Source organism: Dermacentor silvarum, chromosome 2 (assembly GCF_013339745.2).
Source record: "Dermacentor silvarum isolate Dsil-2018 chromosome 2, BIME_Dsil_1.4, whole genome shotgun sequence".
NCBI lineage: Eukaryota > Metazoa > Arthropoda > Arachnida > Ixodida > Ixodidae > Dermacentor > Dermacentor silvarum.
In genome coordinates, this window is record NC_051155.1 from 90059291 (window position 1) to 90079279 (window position 19989).

General features: G+C 43.5%; 1 protein-coding gene across 1 annotated transcript; it reads left to right on the plus strand.

Annotated features, from left to right (window-relative positions):
- Positions 1–11805: 11805 nt before the first annotated feature.
- LOC119441610 (uncharacterized) lies at positions 11806–19524 on the plus strand. Its single transcript, XM_037706216.2, has 4 exons — positions 11806–12039; positions 13997–14060; positions 16264–16451; positions 19380–19524. Exons 1-4 carry the CDS (start codon positions 11959–11961, stop codon positions 19440–19442), a joined length of 396 nt encoding a protein of 131 aa, XP_037562144.1. The 5' UTR covers positions 11806–11958; the 3' UTR covers positions 19443–19524.
- The last annotated feature ends 465 nt before the right edge of the window (positions 19525–19989 follow it).

The following is a 19989-nucleotide window of genomic DNA, read 5'->3' on the forward strand; positions in this document are numbered from 1 at the left end:
ACCGATTTCATGCTGTATCCATATTTTACTGCTCCCTCAACCTTTTTCATGTTACAGTTTTGAATATCCCGTAATTTCTTCTTGTTGATCAGTTTCAACAGTTAAGCGAATTCTATCTGGTCTCTCGAGTTTGACACTTTCATGTTTTGTCGTTTCTTTATTTTGTCCTTTGTTAATTGGGAGAGCTTACCTACTGGTTGCCTGGGTGCCTTACCTGCCACTTCAATTGCTGCTTTTGAGATCAGCCTAGTTATAGTTTCATTCATTACCTCTATGTTATCTTCATCTTCCTGTTCTAAAGCTGCATATTTGTTTGCGAGCACCAGGCTGAATTGGTCTGCGTCTAGGTTGGCCTATTTCTTCTGGAATAATTTTATTCTTTCTCTCTTCAAATTGAGAGAAATCCTTGACCTCACTAACATATGCTCACTGCACTTTACCCTACCTAACACTTCCACATCCTGCACTATGGTGGGATCGGCAGAGTATGAAATCGATTTCATTCCTTGTTTCTCCATTAGAGCTTTTCCAGGTCCACTTCCTGTTGCTGCGCTTCCTCAAGAAGGTATTCATTATTCGGAGCCTATTCCTTTCCGCAAATTCTACCAACATCTCTCCTCCAGTGTTCCTAGAATCGATGCATAGTTGCCAATTGCTTGCTCACCAGCGTGCTTTTTCCCTACTTTTGCATTGAAATCGCCTATGACTACAGTATACTGAGTTTGCACCTTTCTCATTGCTAATTCAGCATCTTCATAAAACTCTTCTATTTCTTCCATCATCGTGACCGGAGGTAAGTGCGTAGCAGTGGCGTAGCCAGAAGTTCTGTTCGGGGGGGGGGGGGGGGGGGGCTCAGGTTGCAGCGCGGCCTCCTCCTTATAGAATTTGTCGAGGGATCAAATGCATGAATAATAACTGCATTGCCAATTCCATTGTATATTAGATGCTGCAAATGAATTATTGAACGCTATGCACTGTCCATTAAAATATGTATGTTTTCATAAAAGAATTTTTCGTATGCCCCAAAAATTGTGGTAGAAATAACTGATATCAATGCTTCCACGTTTTTTTGTCTAATTAATAAGTAAAGAAAACATCACATGAAAACCAGCAAAGCAGTGCATGCAGCTTATATGAAAAACGCAAAGGCCATTAAACGAATAAGTTGAGGACAAATATTTTGATGAATCTGTCATTCAATAACCTTGTTTACATTTCTCTACATATGCAACGGCCAGGAAGAAACTTCAATGACGCTATCCCTCGTTGCAATCGATTGCGCAGGAGCAGCTGTAACTCGTGTAATGTAATTACACCGAGATAATACTCGCAGCAGTGAGTACAAATAAAAAGTGGGATTTCTGCAAAATATATATTGGAAATGTGAAGATAGAATTGAATATACAAATGCGAAGATACAACTCGCTAAAGGGCAAAAAAAGAGTCGCTGGAAACAAAGTTCACTGCCTGTATGCACAAAACCTCGCAATGAGATATTTAAAAATACGTATGAGTCTCCAATAAATCCACGTATTTAAGCAAACGTCACTGTATATAATGTGTCAAATAAGACAAATAAACATGTTGCTCAGTCACAGATAGTAACTTTGCGCACAGAAATACAGATGATCTAGGCAAGAACATAACTATGATCCCAGAAATCGTGTTATGTACTTGGGCCATGCAGCGCTCGCGACAGCGCCATGTGGGTAGAATAATAGAGGAATAATGCATAAATCAGCACGAAAATGTGTAATTTAACTGCCTGCACAACGCCAACAATTATCCTGCTCCCAAAATTAAAGGAGGGTATTCCTTCGTTTGAAAAAAAGAAATAAAAGCAGGTAGCTGAAAATGAAAGAAAAGGACAAACGAAGGCCACAGATGATGCGGTAAGTTGAACTACCCAATATCCGAGTGTGTTTTTGGCGAACGCCGCGTGGGCCGGGCTTTCAGTGAGCAAGGTCGGTCAAAATTGGTTATTGGTATTCTCGTAATTTTTGTATTCACGTGATAATTGTGATCATGATGCCAACTGCTAGAATAAACGGCGAAAATGTCTGCGGTCTTAATAGCTAATGAACGGTCATACGTTTTCATAATTAAGAACTTATGAACCTGAAGGAACAGTGATTTTTACTTGCATTGATTGTTGCTGCTTCACTATCTAAAGGACAAACTTCTCTCGGCGGGAACGTTGAGCGAAGCAGTCAGTGACTTCGGACACGTTGATGCCGACGTCTCTGTGGGTGTATAGAAGCGCCAGCCTAACCATGCGTTCCACAGACATTGTAGAGCGCAAGTAGTTTTTAATAAACTCTTGCTAAAAAAATATTCTCTCTGCGCTGGCAGTGGTCACTGGAAGGGTGACTAGAAGCTGCAGCAGTATTTACACATTTACATAGAACCTGCATGCTGTCGCAATGAGAGATGGGCATCTATTCCGGTGCTAAAACCTAAAACACTCCCTTGATGTCGTTGGCATACTTGTTTAGGTACCTTGCAGAAACAGTAGGCTGTTCGATTCCAGCGATGTCCGTCATTTCGTCACGAAGTATAGAGAAGCAGCCTGCTTTTGAATCTAGGCTTTCTTTGACAATGTCACCACAAATTTCTGTTATTTGGTTTTGTGCGTCTGGGCTTAAATACGAGGCATTACTGGGGCAACTTTCCAAATGGTTCTTCAGATATGTATCTCCACAATCAGCTCGCATGCAAAGAAGCACTCTGAAAATGCCTGTATTTTCAGCAGGGGCATTGCTTAAATCCATAGGGCCCCTGTCCCTGTGGCCACGGAGAGCCCGACCTTGGCGCCCGCAAAAAAAAAAAAAAAAAAAAAAACATAATAGGCCAGGGGTGAATCTTCCTATACCTCCCATTGGTTCACTTATAGCAGACGCTCAGTCGACGCTAGCGCCAAAGCGCACTTCAGTTAGGCCCTAGCGGATGGATGACGGTACTACGGTGGCGAAAAAAAGAAAAACGGCGCGACTTTTTTTAACCTTCCCCTTTCGCTATAGCACTTTTTTTTCTTACTTTTTTATGATAACGTTGTTCCGCTCTTTTCTCCTTTCCCCCTTGACTTACCTATTCCTCCTCGCAAGCCTCGCCTCACCCTCCCCTCATGGCACGCGTAATGCTCTTTTTTTTAATTTCTTTAGCTGTCCGCGGCGAGCTTTTTTCTTTTCTCGCGGATGTTATCAGACGCACCGCCGGACCGAAGCGCGCGCTCCGCGCTCCTCTCCTGTCCGGCCGTGCCATTCGTGCATTCGTGCTGCGCGCTTGTGCGCAGTGGATTCTTTTTGCGTTTTCATGCACGCAGTGCCGTTCATTATTAGTATCAAGCAAGCATGTGCCCAAATTATATTAAAAAATAATTGCACTTGAAACACAACAGTTCTTTGGACTCACTTTATTGTGTTCGTTTGCGAAAACCAGAATTGGAGCAGACAGTGCAACACACTATAGAATGCAACAAAACGTGGATGGTGTTCCATGTACGCACATGTAAAAAACATTTATTGTAATTGATCTAATGGCCAATGCGCAGAATAGCTTCTCACGGGCTGCTTTTCGCTCGGTCCATAAAATCCACCTCCGTGAAGTGCACCGAGCATATTCTGCGGTTGTTGACCTTGACTCTGGGCAAACCCATTAGGTCCATCCTTCCAGCGTAGGTTAAAAACGCTTCCATCCTGAAGAACAGTGAAGATCATAAATTATAACATCGCAGTTGGAACATACAAAACAGAACTCGTTTCGCATCACGGCAGAGTACTAGTTGTGATATGTTAACCTTAATTCCCAGAAACGCATTTTAAACGATCGCGGCCAATTAGATAGAAATAAGTGCAAAGCGTACACCTACACACGTGTTCCTTGCGATACGTACAGGTGGTACTATATTTATCAGGAGCTTTATGTTCACTGCTTGTTGGCATAACGATTTACTGCATCGTTGTGGTGTTTTCAAATCAGCCAACTTATGGTGTTGGGCTGCTGAGCACGAGGTCGCGGGCTCGAATCCCGGCCACGGCGGCCGCATTTCGATGGGGGCGAAATGCGAAAACACCGGTGTACTTAGATTTACGTGCACGTTAAAGAACCCCAGGTGGTCCAAATTTCCAGAGTCCCCCCCCTAGCAAAAATTCTAATACAAAAACTAATAGCCTATTAGGTTATTGACACTAATACAGTCTATTAGGTCTATTAGTGTATTAGTCTAGTAGGTCTATTAGTGTATTAGTCTAATAGGCCTATTAGTGTATTAGTCTAATAGGTCTATTGCTGTGAATGAAAATGTTGCAATGCACCAGATAACGAAAAACAGGTAAAATTGCTCGAAGCATTTATTAGCACAGCATATCTTTTTACAGATTCCTCTTTCGAGGTCTTCGTCAGGTCAGCAATCTTGATTGAGAGAGCTTTTCGTTGACTGCGACCAGAGGACGTCCTTTTGATGAAGTCGTTAAAAAAAACCTGGGCACAAAAATACACACATATAGAAACAGTTGAAAGCAGGGGTGCTAGTTCTACCACGAAACGTTTAAGCTGGCAATATTTGCTTGCAACTTAGAATAAATGCGGCTCGCCAATATTTTAGGACAGTTGATATATGCTAGCTCAAAATATTTATCATAATAAACAATGATGTTACCTGACATGACAGGACAATTACAAAGCACACAAAATCAACATAACATGTGCGTTCCATCGAAACTGTAGACAGATATAAGGAACTCTAGACGGAAATCTTGCACAGCGTTATCGGAAACATGCATGTCATTGCTGCAACGGACACAGCAATCGGCCCGACGGCACTGTACTTACGTCCACCGTCAGGATAAAAAAAAAGAAGAAAACACTTCATACAGAAGCATAAATAAGTATAATTACCTCGAAATGGTAAATCGGCGCCGGGGAAAACGCTGCACATCGATGCACGCTGATAGATCCACAAAGCCGCGAAGGACAGGGGTAAAACAGTTGTCTTGCGTTGTTTTGAAGTATTAACAGCATCCATAGATAAAACTATCCAAATATATTACTGCACGAATGAGTTTGCGCAGGCGCTAACACCACGGGTTCCTTAAAAACACATCGTTGATTCACTAACACGCACGCCTCGCGTGACGCCTCGCTATGGCCTCGCCTTGACATGGCAGCCGCCATGGCACACGTGCTGTGCGCAACTACGGCTGACTACGGTCGCAGTTTTATGTCCTTCCGGCCCGCCGTGTTCCGTTCTCTGCGATACTGCTCTTTGATGTCAATAAATATTACGGCCTTTTATATGCGGTATCAAGTTAGCAATTTAGGTCAAAAGATTAGCATTTACTTTTTGTGCACTTCAACAGAAAATACGACACTGACGAAACGTCCGCCTTGGAGATTACAGCTGGTAATTCGTGTTTTTTTTTTTTTTTTTTTTTTTTTTTTTTTTTTTTTTTTTTTCGTGGGGAAGTATTCGCTGTGCTTTAAACACTAGCTGTTTCCTCAACGACTCATCGCGGCGAGACTCAGTGAAGCAGAATTGGCAAGACCATGTAGGCGCACGTCGCTTTTGTGTATGTCGCCGAGAGATGCAGCTTCACTAGCTTAGTGCGCTGACACTAATGCAAACGTGCAAACGCAGTCTGCTGCGCCTTTGTACAGCAGGATTTTTAATTATTCAGTGATTAAATAGAAACACCTCTCCATGCAAGCAAGCGGTCTGCTAGTCTATTTTTTTCATCAACTTTCACCAGCACACACGAGCTGTGGAATCCAGCAATACATGTTGTATCAGACCAGCAACAATCTGTATAAGGCCAATAGGACCTATTAGTCTAATAGAGATACTAGTAGACACGCAACACTGTTTGCATAAGACTAATAATTCTAATACACAGGGCCTATTGGTCTTATAGGTAAATCAGTACGACTAATAGAAATTTCTATTGGTCTAATACAAAACTGATACAACTAATACAAAACTGTATTAGACCAATACAAACTTCTAATAAATTTCTATTAGTCTAATACAAGACTAATACAACTAATACAAAACTGTATTAGACTAATACAAACTTCTATTAGAATTTTTGCTAGGGTGGCCACTACGGCGTGCCTATACCAATATGAACTTTTGCAGAAAGACCAGAAGAAAAGTATTGAAGGACACTGGTGTTATCACGATGCCTGCACCCATCGCACTATGCAGCAAGGCACTAGTATTCTAAACAATGACTATGGGTGCATTACACATCCTTAGTTGGCGTTATAACCATTTTCTTTTTTTTTATCAGGACATTGCAGATGCCCTCCTTCCCCTTCACATCCAACATTATAGTCATGGTTGCAGTATATTCTTGCAAGCGCAGAATTTTCAACAACATTGAGTCGGTCATATGTCTCACACTGAAGAAAAATAATAGGAGGGGCTTGCCACAGGTGTGCTTTAGAAGTCCTGCATACATGTCATGCAAAATGCAGGGAAAAGAATAGGCACTATGCTTCTGTGGTTCTTTTCCAAAAAGTGGCCATAATAAACAGTACACCACTAGTATGTTTTTGTTTAGTGCTAGCATGGCTTTTACTTCACTCATTTGTCATTACTCTTGAAATGCTACCCTCAATTCTGAGCTTATCAGCTCACAACAAATGTGTTGAGTGACAACTAGCATAGGGCTAAATGCCTCGGAGTTAAGGCACTTTGATGCAATGTAATTATGCATGGTTGGGGAGCCCAGAGAGACAATGTAAATACCTCATTTTAAAGCCACTGCAATGAAATTTTTTGACCACGTAAAAGGCCATTTCAGATAAGTTAGACATAAGAGTAGTCAGTGAAAAATTTTACGCTTGAATACCAGTGGGTGCGTCACAAAACGTTTACAAACACAATGTTTTTCATGACGAACTGAAAAATACCACACCATTACTACTCGCTGGAAGTGACGTACAACTTAGACTGTTGAGAACTAGTGGCCATGACGTCTACTTCCCTTGCTTGTACCATTCCCATGTATCAGTGAACATGTCCTGTATTCTACTATCCACAGAGTTAGTGTACTCTGCTAGCTGCTTTGTGTACTGTGCCCACACTTTTACACACCTGCGATGTTCTTAATGGGAACAATTCTACTCTGAGTCAAGCCGGTTTTTGGTATTTGGTTTTCTTCGTTTAATGAGCAGAGTCTCGATGAGTTCCGTCTCTGCTTGGAGATGAAGAGTGCATTGGGGTGGCCAAGCTAAAGGCACAGATAGAGTCTGGAGTAATGAAGATCCAATCCACATGCGGTGCAGTTACGCTACATTGGCAAAAATTCGATGCTCCAAGTCTAGTGTAACGGCACAGAAATAGAACATGTCGTATCTCAAGCCGGTGCTGCTGGAGCAGAGTGCATCACGCACTAGCTTGGCTGATGCTGGCCTACAGTTTGAGTTCAGTGAAGTGAGTGTGTTGTGGCGCACGCTTGCGCCCTGAAAGCTGGGATAGAAAGATGTGTTCTGCCTTCCTCTGCGCAGTGTTCTGTACTGCACAGCCATCGTTCATGTTCGAGTACATGTTCGAGCACGCGACGGCCACGCAATGCATCGGCATTCTCGCAACAGCTCAGATCACGGGCACAACGTAAAGGCATGCCGAGAGAGACACCCATCAACTTGCAAATGTTGAACAAGCAATGCGCCTGGGCGCCTAGGCGCAACTGAGAGATCAGCAGTAGTGTATGGCTCTGGGACTTTCGCCATATCCACATCACTACCGCTCACCGACATGTGCACGCTTCGTCTGCTTAGATGCTATATAAACGCTGCTAATAAGAAATTTAGACAAGCACCAGCCTTGCCAATGTTACATTGATAATACGGTATAGACCACTTATAACGTAACCGCTTATAGTGCAGGACCGGATATAGTGCGGTCTTTTCAGACTCCCGTTAATTTTCCCATGGCACTCCATGTATACACAGATCGCTTATAGTGCAGTTGTGGGAAACGAAATACCGGTTCCAGTGCGGCTGCCTGGGAGTACGGAAGTCAGCAGAGACGGCGATCGCTCCCCTCAAACGGGCACCCCAAGGAGTGCTCGAGGAAGCAAGAGAGACGAAGTGGAGGAGAAGGGCACGTGGTGCGAATGAACAGCCAGTGAGGCTGAAACAAGAATCTTGAGTGCGAGTCGTGAAATATCACGGCGCACATAGTGAGCGAGGGTCACGAAACTGCCAACGCCGGCCAACACTCGCTTCATCATAACGGCAGTACACGAAACTTCAGGGAGTGGGCAGCGCTGGGATGCCACGGCGAAGGGCGCATGCGGATACCGTGGAATGAGAGGGAGGAGGGCGGCAGGGAAGCGTATTTCACCTCGGCAACTCCGCCGCTTCGGTGGCTCCCCTCGCCCTCCCTCGTAGCTTCCTCACTTTCGACTGTCACCGTGCGCGCCCGCCGCCGTGCAGGCGCCGCTGCTCCAGCCGGCCCGGCGCCAGCTCCCCGAAGTTTCATTTTCTGCCGTTATCGGGAAGCGAGCGTTTGCCGGCGTGGGCAGTTTCGCTGGCCAGCCTGGGACAACGCCGCTGCTTCCGTCTGCGCCGTAGCCGCAGCGTGCAAGGTCAACACTTGACTAGAAAGTAGAGGAAGCATAAAGGAGAAAGAAGGTTTCACTGCCATTTTCTACGTGTGGCTACGGTAGTGTGGCTGAGACGTCGGCACGTACACACATGTTCCGGCGCAACGCAGAATCGGCGACCTTGCCATTTCAGAGAGGGTGAAGTTTCCGTGGCATTTTTTTTTCTTTCTTTTTTTTTGTTTTGTTCGCTCGCAACATTGAGGGGTCTCTCCTAAGCTTTTACTCTATGGCGGTCGGAGGCGGAGCAATGCCGATTGGAGGCACCGCCGCTTATTTGGTTCGAATTAATGAGATTCGACTGTAAATTGAATGCAAATGTTCTAGCCGCATTTCTCGACTGTCGCATACGCGTGGCGGCTCGGTGCACGTTTTGCATATGTGCGGGCCTTGAAAATTGTTGCTTTGGTTATAATGTGGTACCGCTTATAGTGCGGATATTCGCGATTGCGGCGCCTTACATTATAAGCGGTCTACACTGTATATGCTAAGCATTTATAGCCAATTTAGCACAAGTGAAATTTTGTTGCAGTTGGCCTTTAATGTGTTCACATTCTTTGCGTACTTCACACACATTCTGGGGGCTATGTATCCATGTGTGTTTGTATTTAACTGTTTTCCCACCTGCCTGGGTCACTGGGTAGTCTGTGGTCAAACGGGTAGCACATTGGGCTGCTGTGCTGAGGGAACAGCGTTTGAAACCAACCATCAGACCAACTTGGGTCACGGAGTATGTGGCAATGTGTACATATGTGCCGCTCTTGAATGAACGTCTTTCACGTCGACTTGGAGCACTAGGTATGTGCCACTTGATTCGTTCTGGTCTTCAATCAACGTCTTTGACGCCAACTTGGGTAGCTAGGTATGTGCCGCTTTACAATGATGAAAAAGACCCCTTAAGTTTCTTCGAGGCTGAGTGGAATCGAATCCATGTCAGGGTTCGATTCCTCAAGGGCAGCAACCCAACGCATTAGCAGGCTTATGTGCTGCTTTTGGGTATGTGCTGGGTATGTGGCGCTTTCAGTGGATGCCTTTCATGCCAACGCTTTAGCGAGCTGCGCCATGAATGCGTTGGTTGGGTATGAGCCGCTCTTCAACATGAAGCTCTCGCCAGCTTGGGTCACTGAGTCTGTGCCACTAAGTGTGCAGCAAGCGAAGGCACATTTTACAGCTTTTTCAGGCACCGGCACGCCACGCTTCTCGTCTTGAAGGCCACTTGCGGAATTCTTGGCAGTGCCAGTAGATGGCACAGCATGTCCAGAAAGAAGCACGTGAAAGGAGCCCGGTTGCCACGTGACGCGTTTCTAAGCGTTAGCACGCACCGGCGCGCCATGCATTTCGGAGGCCACGCGCAGGCTTCGCAGCGGCAGCTCTAGGTGGTGCCGAGTGTTCCTAGGGAAGTGCGCAATAGGAATCCCACTGCAGTACACGCCTCATACATAACTCTTCTTGACGATGTGAATACCTGGTATCGCTATATTGATTCAATGCTAAACGCATCACTGTCGACAGTCATCGCGAGATGGGTTGTACTGAATGTTTTCAAATTAACGAGGATCAAACAAACAAGCTTTTACTGTAATAGCTTATGAATGTTTTTTTTTTACTATTGGCAACATAATTGCAATGTTCCAACATGTTAAAAGGGCCCTGAAACACTTTTTCGGCATAGTAAGAAAATATTGCCGATCTGTAGATAATGCTCTTGTGAACATGGGAGCCAAATATTATTGCACTGCATGCTGCAGAGAATTTGCAACCTCGTGTCAAAAACTGTGAAAAATCGCCTGCTCTCGCCTTAGCACTGTTGTCATTGCAAGCAGCGAAGCTTACCAATAAGAGAGACACCCATTGGCTGATTTCGTGATCATGAGAACATTCTCAGTAATACTATTATCATTAAGTTTGAGTTAAATAAATGAAATATATATATATACGTCTGCAATCTCAAAAAGACAGAAAAAGCATTTCATCTTTGCAGCGCCGGTCTACACACGACAGTTGCGCATAGCTGCGTCTGTTGCACGTGGCCTCCGCGGCGTGCTGTATAGCGTCGATACAGATGTCGCCACGGGGTGCCGCGACTAGCCCTCTCACCGGGCGAGACGCTCAGCTTTTGGGTGAGGCTTAGCCCCATTGAAATAACCCCTGTGTAACTTCCAATGCTCTAGTAAAGACAAAAGAAGAGAGAAAGCCACTCATTGATGTGATAACTACATCTAACTCCACTTGTACTTGAATTATTCTGAAAACATTTTGCGGTAGAAGATTCATGAGGCTACATTCTTCGGTAGTGAGACCATTCTACGATTATTCAGAAAAGTGCTTCAGGGCCGCTTTAAAGAAACTTGCTAATAAATGCATCTGCATATCATTACTAAATATTTGATACAATAATCAAAGTTTAGTATTGGATTCGCATTCAAAAACTGATTTCTGCACACCCCTATTTGGAACACGTGAAGGAAGACTATAATGTGTGCAGCTTTATTGGGAATGATGTTGCTGACTGCTGCTGTAGGCAGAATTTTACTTGTCCTCTTAAGTGAAGCACATTATGCTGCTTAAAGGAATGGCAGTATCCTAACAAAACCATTTCCGTCTTTCCTATGTGATGTGAATGGGGAAAGCAACCTTGTCGATTTTGTTAGGCTAGTTGGTGCCTTTGATCTACTGTATGTAATCCCTGACAAGAAAGGGCAACACATACAAGGAACATGTGCTTATCCTTTGTATTTGTCTACCGATTTTTGGCCTTTCGTTTTTTGTGACACTTGGCAAATTATAGAGTAGAGCAGGTTCTTTCTGCTCAGGCAGAGAATAGTAGTGCAGTATGTGAATGTGAGTTCAACTATTTATTTTTACTGAGTGACATGGAGAGAGAGAGAGATAAGCATTATTTTACTAACAGCTTTTTCTCCAAGTGAATGACAGAAGGCAACACAAATAAACATAATCTGGCACAGTGAATGCAACCAGGGGACACATTCTGCAACGATCACTGTCAGCGACAGTATTGCCTCGGCCGTCAGGTGCACGCTGATTGGCTGGTTGAGCCACTCGATGGTATCGATTGATGGTATCAGCCGAAGTGATCGTCACAGAAAATGTCCCTAGAGGAGGCACAAAAGGAACTTTAAAAAGAAGCACACAAACATAAAGAGTGGCTCTGAGCAAAACGGCAGCCGCACATGTACAACAAACAGTGTGACGATAAATATGCGTGATAGCTAGCCCTGTTCTTAAATAGTCCACTTACAGCAGCAGAGGCATTCCTGTAAAAAATGTTCCTCCTAATCCACTGTTTTTGCAGGAAACGATCCAAGTGGCATCCATCAACAGCTATGGAATGAATGCTTTGGAACTTGCCCTGGACATGAAACGAGAGGACATCGTGGAAATACTCTGTGCACAAAGAGAGTCATTAAAAGTGAGAAGTCTGTGTCAGTGCATTGGCTTACAATGTTGGGTCGGCTTCTTTAGAAAGCAAGCATTCTTGCAAATGCGATGTGTCAAAATCTAAAGGCATTTTTATTTGCTTTGCAGCAAGCACATTAAGTGAGGAAGTTTTTTTGCTGTTCACAAAACAATTTGCTGGTTTTATGGTCAGCTGGTTTCTGTCAGTTTTCCTGCTTCGGGAACTTTTTTTCTTCTTCCTTGCCTTAAGAGCGTCAGTTCTAAATAGTGTACAGACAGTTATCAAGTGTGTATATTAAGGACTGCAGACTAGCCTCTCATAGTTGCCTGCTTAATGTCACCTCTCAGCCTCATTTGTCTCTGCCCTTTACTTCAAAATATTGCACATTTGCAACATAGCAAAAGACATCAACAAAAACAAGTCCTCGTGATATTTCAATCCTTCTGTGCACATTATTGCATTTCTACAAAATTGCCTTCCAATATTGCACCATCATGTGCTCGCATCTACACTACAGCAGCAAAAGATAAGCACAGACAAGCATGAAAGATGCCTTACAAATGCACCCTCAGTAATTCAGGCAAGGTTGGCTGTTGCAGGTTAATTTCTGGGCATAATGAAGTAAAATAAACTATATTCAGTTGCTGCCTACATATTTTTTTTATTGAGTAAACACTAAGAACCTTTACTGCACGAGTAATTAGTTTGCATGGTAGAAAGTTGCTATGTTGAAATAATGTGCCCTAAGATGTCTTTTTATCATGGAACTGGTGAAACAGATCCTAAGCACTTCTATGGCCACAGAATACCATCTGACAGTAAAGACAATGACTTGCACAGGAGTGATGATGAGCCTGACTTGATCATGTTCCCTGTTTTGGAACTCGGGCTTGTAGAGTCATGGAGTTCAAGATGTTTGTGAAAGGTGCTTTGAGTGAATTTTGAGATTGAGTTGGGCCTTGCGACATCACACTGTAATGCTTGAATGCAGCAACTAGGGGGGAAAAAAGGAAGAAGGCCAAGCAATGAACCAGCAAATTAAAGTTGGTAACTGGTTGCTTTGGGGCCAAAAGCAGCATTGATGCAAATTTTCCTAATTGCTAGGAATCTGCATGACCTGCTGTTCAAAGTTTGGAACCTACCTTTGCTCTAGGAACAAAAATAATCGCTTCCTCTTGGATTGCACTTACAAATAAGCATACATTTTTGCATGCGAAACTGGGCACTTAGAAAACAAAAAAAGCTTCGATTAAAATTTTCTGTAATTCTACGAGTTATTGCTTGAAGTGTGGAGGCCGGCTTTGTTCAACAAGATCATTTGATTACTTTTGAATTACACTAACAGGTTATATATTTTCCTCATGAATCATCCTAAATAAAATTTTTATATAAACCGTATTTTCCTACTTTAGAAATACACGTAAATTGTATGCATATTGTTGCGAATTTTCAACAGACTTGTTTTTTGCAAAATACATTATGTGCAACCTCAAAATGAGTTTTCTAGCACAGTGTGATGATTGTTACGGTTGCCCACACCTGAAGGAATAATATCATTAATAAATAAAAATTCTGCTGTAAAGGGTTAAAGGTTTCTGGAAAAATCATAAGTTTAGATTCAGCATTTTCCTTTATTGTTGCTTTAAAAAAAACTGGCCATTTTCAATCATTACACCATCTGCAAATGAAGTGATGTGGAATTTCTTTTCGTGGGGTGCTTTCAGTTTTAAAAAATGCTTTTTTTAAATTTTGCTATTTTTTGTATGCACCCTGCCTGCTGTCATAAGTCTTTAAAAACTCTCCTGTTATCAATTTAGTATGTCACAATAGACGTCACATATGTACAAGTCTTGTAAAACTTAGGTCTTTGACAGTCAGTAGTTCCAAATGAAGAATAGCAATTGTATCTGTATTGCATCCAGCTAAGCTATGTAGGTTTATAGAGTGTTGGCTTGTTTGCTTTTTGCAGAGTCAGCCTGGAGCGGACAGCAGCAATCCAGAAAAATTTTCGACCAATGCTGGCTCAGAACCAGGTATGAGCACAACTCAGATATGCTCGCTTGTAGATGAAAACTCTAAATTGCTTAATAATCTGGGAATTTTATACGAAATTTAGTGTGTTCATTGAGGTAGATGAGGCAACGCCAGCTTGTTCTCGTTAAGCCTAACGGCACAATCCACTGCACATCTGTTTACTCTAACTATTGGCAAACACTGTCATGGACTCACTGGCACATCCTATCATTCAGTTTAATCTAGTCTGCAGAGCATACGATAATGGCCATTGTTCAAATAAACCCACCTGTACCACATGGTGTTTGAGTGCATGTTATAAGGTCACCCACACTTAGGGGAAACATGGGAGTATGTGCCTGCATTCCACAAGATGCCACATGTGGCCACTGGAAGTACTTGCGCAGGTGCAGCTGTGGAGTGTCGTCTGCTACGCTACTGGCACGCACAATGCCTATCACGCATGATCCTGGCACCACAGTCTTGCTTGCACTGCTGTGCATGAATGCCGCTTTTGCACCCCCTACTGCTAGAGAGCACGAGATCCGAGAAAAAAATTTTGACTTGGCCTATGCATCCACCATCACTGGGGCTCTAGAACCAGCAAAGGGAAGTTATGCACCCCACAAGTTCCATTGCAGTGCTCTTCCACAGCCCTGAAGTCCAAGTCCCCCTCTAATATAGTAAATTAAGCCTTGGTTCCATAATAAAAAAGAAATGATCCTTTTTGCACCTCCATTACTTTAGCTGCATTGCTTGAGGAAGCTGACAGTACGCTAGGCCAGAGCCAATCTTCTTTCTCGTCCACGGTCAAGGTGGGAGACATAGAATGCTTTTTGAACTAAGCGATGCTGGCTACCACTCGCGTCTTGTACACAGGTACCCAAAAAGTGGCTGGAGGGATAGTGCCACAGTAGCTTTATAGGTAAAGCACAGCACGCGTAATGCGGAGATGTGGGTTTGCTCCACACATGCAGCAAGTTATCCTTTTATCCACTTTAATTTTCCTCTACCTTATTATTTCTACATTACAATTAAGTGTAACAATGAGTTTGCCCTGTACTTTCGCTGGCTTCATTTTTTATCTTTTTGTATAATTGTGACTAACAAAAATGGAGCCCCTTGGGTCCCCCCTATTCTTATTGCTTATTCCATAATTGCAATTTAAAATCTGGCTGGTGTATACAGGGTGTTTCAAACTTGGCAGTTTCTGTATTCGGCAGCCAGTGCCTGCAGTGTCAACAAGTACGACGTGCCTTCTAGATATTTTGAAATGTAAAACAGAATGTCCAAGCATTATTTTACTATAAAAATGAACATAAATGATGGAGAAAGATAAGTATTCTCAATGTATCTGAGGACCACTAATATTAGGTTAAAGTGCATTAGTTAATTATCTTTCAAGATTACCAAAAAGCTCACACTGTTATCAGAGGCTTGGAAAGCCAGAAAATAAGCAAAAATGAAAGACTGATTGCAACGTCTTGTTAAAGTTTCCCATGAAATGATTGATTTTGACAGTGTTCCCTCTTGTCTAATAAACTATTTGTCAGTAATGAATAATTAAATTGTTTTTGAAGGGAAATCAATATATAAAGTTTTGAGAATTGTGCTCTAAGAGGACCCGAATGCGAAAAATACTTTAAAATCCATGGCATCCATGACAGTCAAGTTTCTGTACTTTTGTTTTTGTATTGGTTGTGCCATTTGATGCTGTATTTTGCATTGATTACACCATTGATTATATAACCAAATTAAGCGTTTTGCTACCCCTGCAGTTCATTTGCCCAGCTACGTATCCAAACAACGTCGATTGTCCATGTACCCCTCCTCCTGCAGTAATGCCACTATGGTGGTGCCATTTTCCCATAAATATAAAATAAAATAATCTCTCTGACATACCGGCACTGCTGTATGGGCACAAAATTCAAGTAATGGAAGTTTGACCTTCCCCTTCGCTGCTAGCAATTAAAAATTTTGCACTGAAGGAATGAGAACGCAGTTTAGAAGAATGCTTCACCGTTTAATATTTTGTTGTGATGTCCCTTTAATGCTACCACCCCTGCCAGGTGCAACCTGTGCATATGTGACACAGATCAGCTAGTGTACATGCAGGTATACATACCTGGCAGAGGCAATACGAGCTGACTGTCATTTTATTAGGAGTGTTCATCGTGGCACAGAACTGTTGTCGACTGTATATTTGGCACACATCTCACACAGTCGCAGAACGAGCTGAAGGTGGCCGTATCAGTCTTCGTTCAAGAGTGGTGGCAGCGCTAGAGTCCGAGGAAAATGCTACCAGGGTCCTCAAGTTGCTGGAGGACAGCAAAGACACCGTTGTGAAGAAGATGATAGCTTTCCTTCGAGTTTCTGGGCTCGGTGAAACGATCTATCTCAAGTATCTTCAGGTAAGTAGTTTTTTCAGCATTCTTTGCATGATTTCTTATTTGATTGATCAGATGAAGTCCTAATGAACGAATCACTGATAACTCTTGAAACGTGGCGTGATGAATTTCGCATGAAAATTAACCTAAAGACAGTGTGTGCCAAAAAACAAAAATGCACCTTTGCGTTATACTTGCGCACTACGAGATATTGAAATTAAACATACTACTCAATTAAAGTACCTCGGTGTAACAATTTCTAACAACCTAAATTGGACTAAGCACATAGAAAACATTACTGGATCCGCTCGGAAGAAACATTGTCTGTTAAAATGCAAATTAAAGGATGCCACACCTGATGTCAAGATAATGGCATATAATAGAGTTGTTAGACCGACTGTGGAGTATGCTGGTATAGTCTGGAACCCACATAGCCAAAAAACACATTAAAATACCTAAACAAAATCAAAAATTAGCCGTCAGGTTAATTTTCTCGTGTTACGTCTGGAATCGATCAGTAACAGCATTGATTCGAAGGGCTGGCCTTCAGTCATTTGCTACTCCAAGAAAGTTAGCACGTCTGAAGTTTTTTTGTTTGCTTTACAATGGAAAACTTAACTGGAATCCCTGACGATATTTGCAATTCCCTGGTCAAGCTTCAGCAAGAGCCAACCATGTGAATGTTGTTTTGTCTTGCACACCCAGAGTTGATGTTTTTTTAAATACATATTTTTGCCGCAAACTATAGTTGACTGGAGCAGTTTTGATCCTCATGTGTTTGCCAACTGCAATTCTGTTGACACATTTCAAGAAAGACTGGAAATGCTGTTTGTATGAGTTAATGTTGTTTTTTGCCCACCCTGTAACATCCTAAAAAGGCTAAAAGCCAGACTACACGTACATATGCCGGCACGAGAAAGCTCACAACCACGTGCCTCATGCATGCGCAGATGGTGCAGAACAGATCGTACGCATCAAAGCGCGGCTTGAGCACAGTCATCTAATGTTTACGCACAATAAAAAATAGTGTTGTCCAACATGACGGCACCCATGACGGCAACTCTAAACGCTTCAGCATGAATTCATGTGATGGCTACTTTCTCACTCGTGTTGATCGCCAGTAATTATTGAAATCAGCGTTCACTTTCTCTAAACTCACCCAAAACGTTAGTTATCAGCTCACAGCACATCTAATTTCTCATATCATTCTGCGATTCCGGCCCCCATAGGCCTAATGAGAGGCGTCCGCATAGCAACAACAGAATGGTTGCTAATGGATTGTCTTGGCTTGGCCATGTTTGGCATGAGGCACCAGACAAAACAATGTCTACCAAAACGAAAATGTGAGCTAAGTGCACCGTGTCTTGTAGGTTCAAACTGCCATTATTCTCGAGGCGTGGCCAATGCAAGGTGCGTGGGCGCGAGCATTCGTGCACTGGCACACGTCTGTGTAGTTTGGCCTTAACAGTGTTGTAAATTTTTAAAAATGTAAAAAATTCATTGGAGCGACATCATCAACTAGAGCAATATGACATCATGGATTTCTATCTGTATTCTCATATTTGGGTCATTTTGGCGTAGAAAAAGTTTTCGAACTTGCTCAGTTGAGTTGTTTATTCATTAGTTCTTATAAACTATCGACTATGCCCAATTAGACACCGTTGCAGTCTATGACACCATGGCTAGTGAAAACTTCAGGGCGGCATCGCTACCAGTCTTTCATATTTGAGTCCCCTTTTTCTTGCCTCCCCTCACGGCAAGAGGGACAGAAAGATTTTACTAGTGTAAGTTGGCTTAATATCCCTTTCAATTGCAAATTATAATACAGTCAATAAATGTGCCACATTTACATAATAATCACTACACCAAATACACAACTGCACCATAAGCTGTGCTGTCACATGTTTAAAAAAGTCAGCGCAAGGCCGATAGTTGCGTTTTTACTGCGATAGCAATTATATGGACACTCCAAAGCAGATTTCTGCCGTCGGCGTCGCCGTCATCGTCGCCGTCGCCGTGAGGTTCCGTATGACGTCAATGGAGATGAAATCGTCGCCGCGCGCCGCCGAACGCTGTATGTGCGAGTGAAAGGGCGCGAGGGACGCGCGCTTTCACGGGGAGTGAACCCACGGCGGAGAACAAACGCGCGTTCTGCGCCGTGCTCCCTTAAGGGAACTCCGGCTGGTGACCTGGGCAGAGGACGTCGCGACTAGGCACGGCCTGGACGCCACAACCGGCAGCCTGAAGGCCGCCCACAACGCTGCTTTTAAATTTTCATTACTTCGGGCCTTCTCAATAAAAGTTTTCCACCACCAACACCCTTAAGGGCTGCAGAAGTAGGCGTCTCTTTCCTCCTTTACAATCACCATATATGTAGAGCAAACGCGCCTTCTTCCGACGCGCGAAGGGCCATGGGGGGGAGGGAAGGGAGGCGAGGTTTAGCTGCAGCACCAAGTGCCTATTTATATCAGATGCTCTGGCAACAGTCACCAACGCCGCACGCATTTTGTGCGAACGCGGGCAAAATGCTGACGGCGTCGACAGCAGTTCTGCGTGTTGCCGGTGCTGCTGCATGTCCAAGTTTATACAGCTGATAAAGCTACTATCATTACTCCGTGTAGCTCTCTACAATTTGCTCTACAAAATTATAAAGGAGGAAAGAGACGCCTACTTCTGCAGCCCTTAAGGGAGCACGGCGCAGAACGCGCGCTTGTTCTCCGCCGTGGGTTCACTCCCCGTGAAAGCGCGCGTCCCTCGCGCCCTTTCACTCGCACATACAGCGTTCGGCGGCGCGCGGCGACGATTTCATCTCCATTGACGTCACACGGAACCTCACGGCGACGCCGACGGCAGAAATCCGCTTTGCAGTGTCCATATAACTGCTATCGCAATAAAAGTTTGGCTTGCACAAAAAAGTAAATCTTGTGTTGGCCTCATTTCTTCTTTTTTTAGGACTATGATGATGATGCCCTTCGAAGACTTTTCGTTAATGTCCTGGAAATCCCTCTTGACTAAGATGGCACAGTGCCACTCTATTGCTATTAGCATTTCTGCTTGTATATTTTGAATAAACGACTGCTTTGTTCTTAAAACGAAATGTCTTTTCCACACCTTGTTCCTAGCCACGCACTAGGCCACAAACACAATTAGCGAGAAACCTGGAACTGCCTTGACAGGCGATTAGTATAGCTATTGCAAATTCTTAGTTATAAATTTACAACTGCATTAAAGTACCAACTGTCAACTATGAGCAAGTTGTAGCAGCGTTAATGAAAATGCATCCACATGTCTCTCTATACTGCAGTATGTCACTGGAAGTCAGGTTTAAACCGCCCATGCCATTTGCAGTGGTGGGAATCCTGGCGCACCATTATCTGCTACAGCCTTTATCCTAAAACCACAGCAGTAATGAAATGGTAGAGCGTCCGCCTCGTATGCGGGGGGGAGGTACTGGGTTCGCATCCTGGTGCCACCAGAAACTCGCAGGATTTTTTCTAATGGGTAGAGATGTACCACAAACTCGTTCTCGGTTGTTTATTTGAGTTCTCATCTCGAAAAGGGG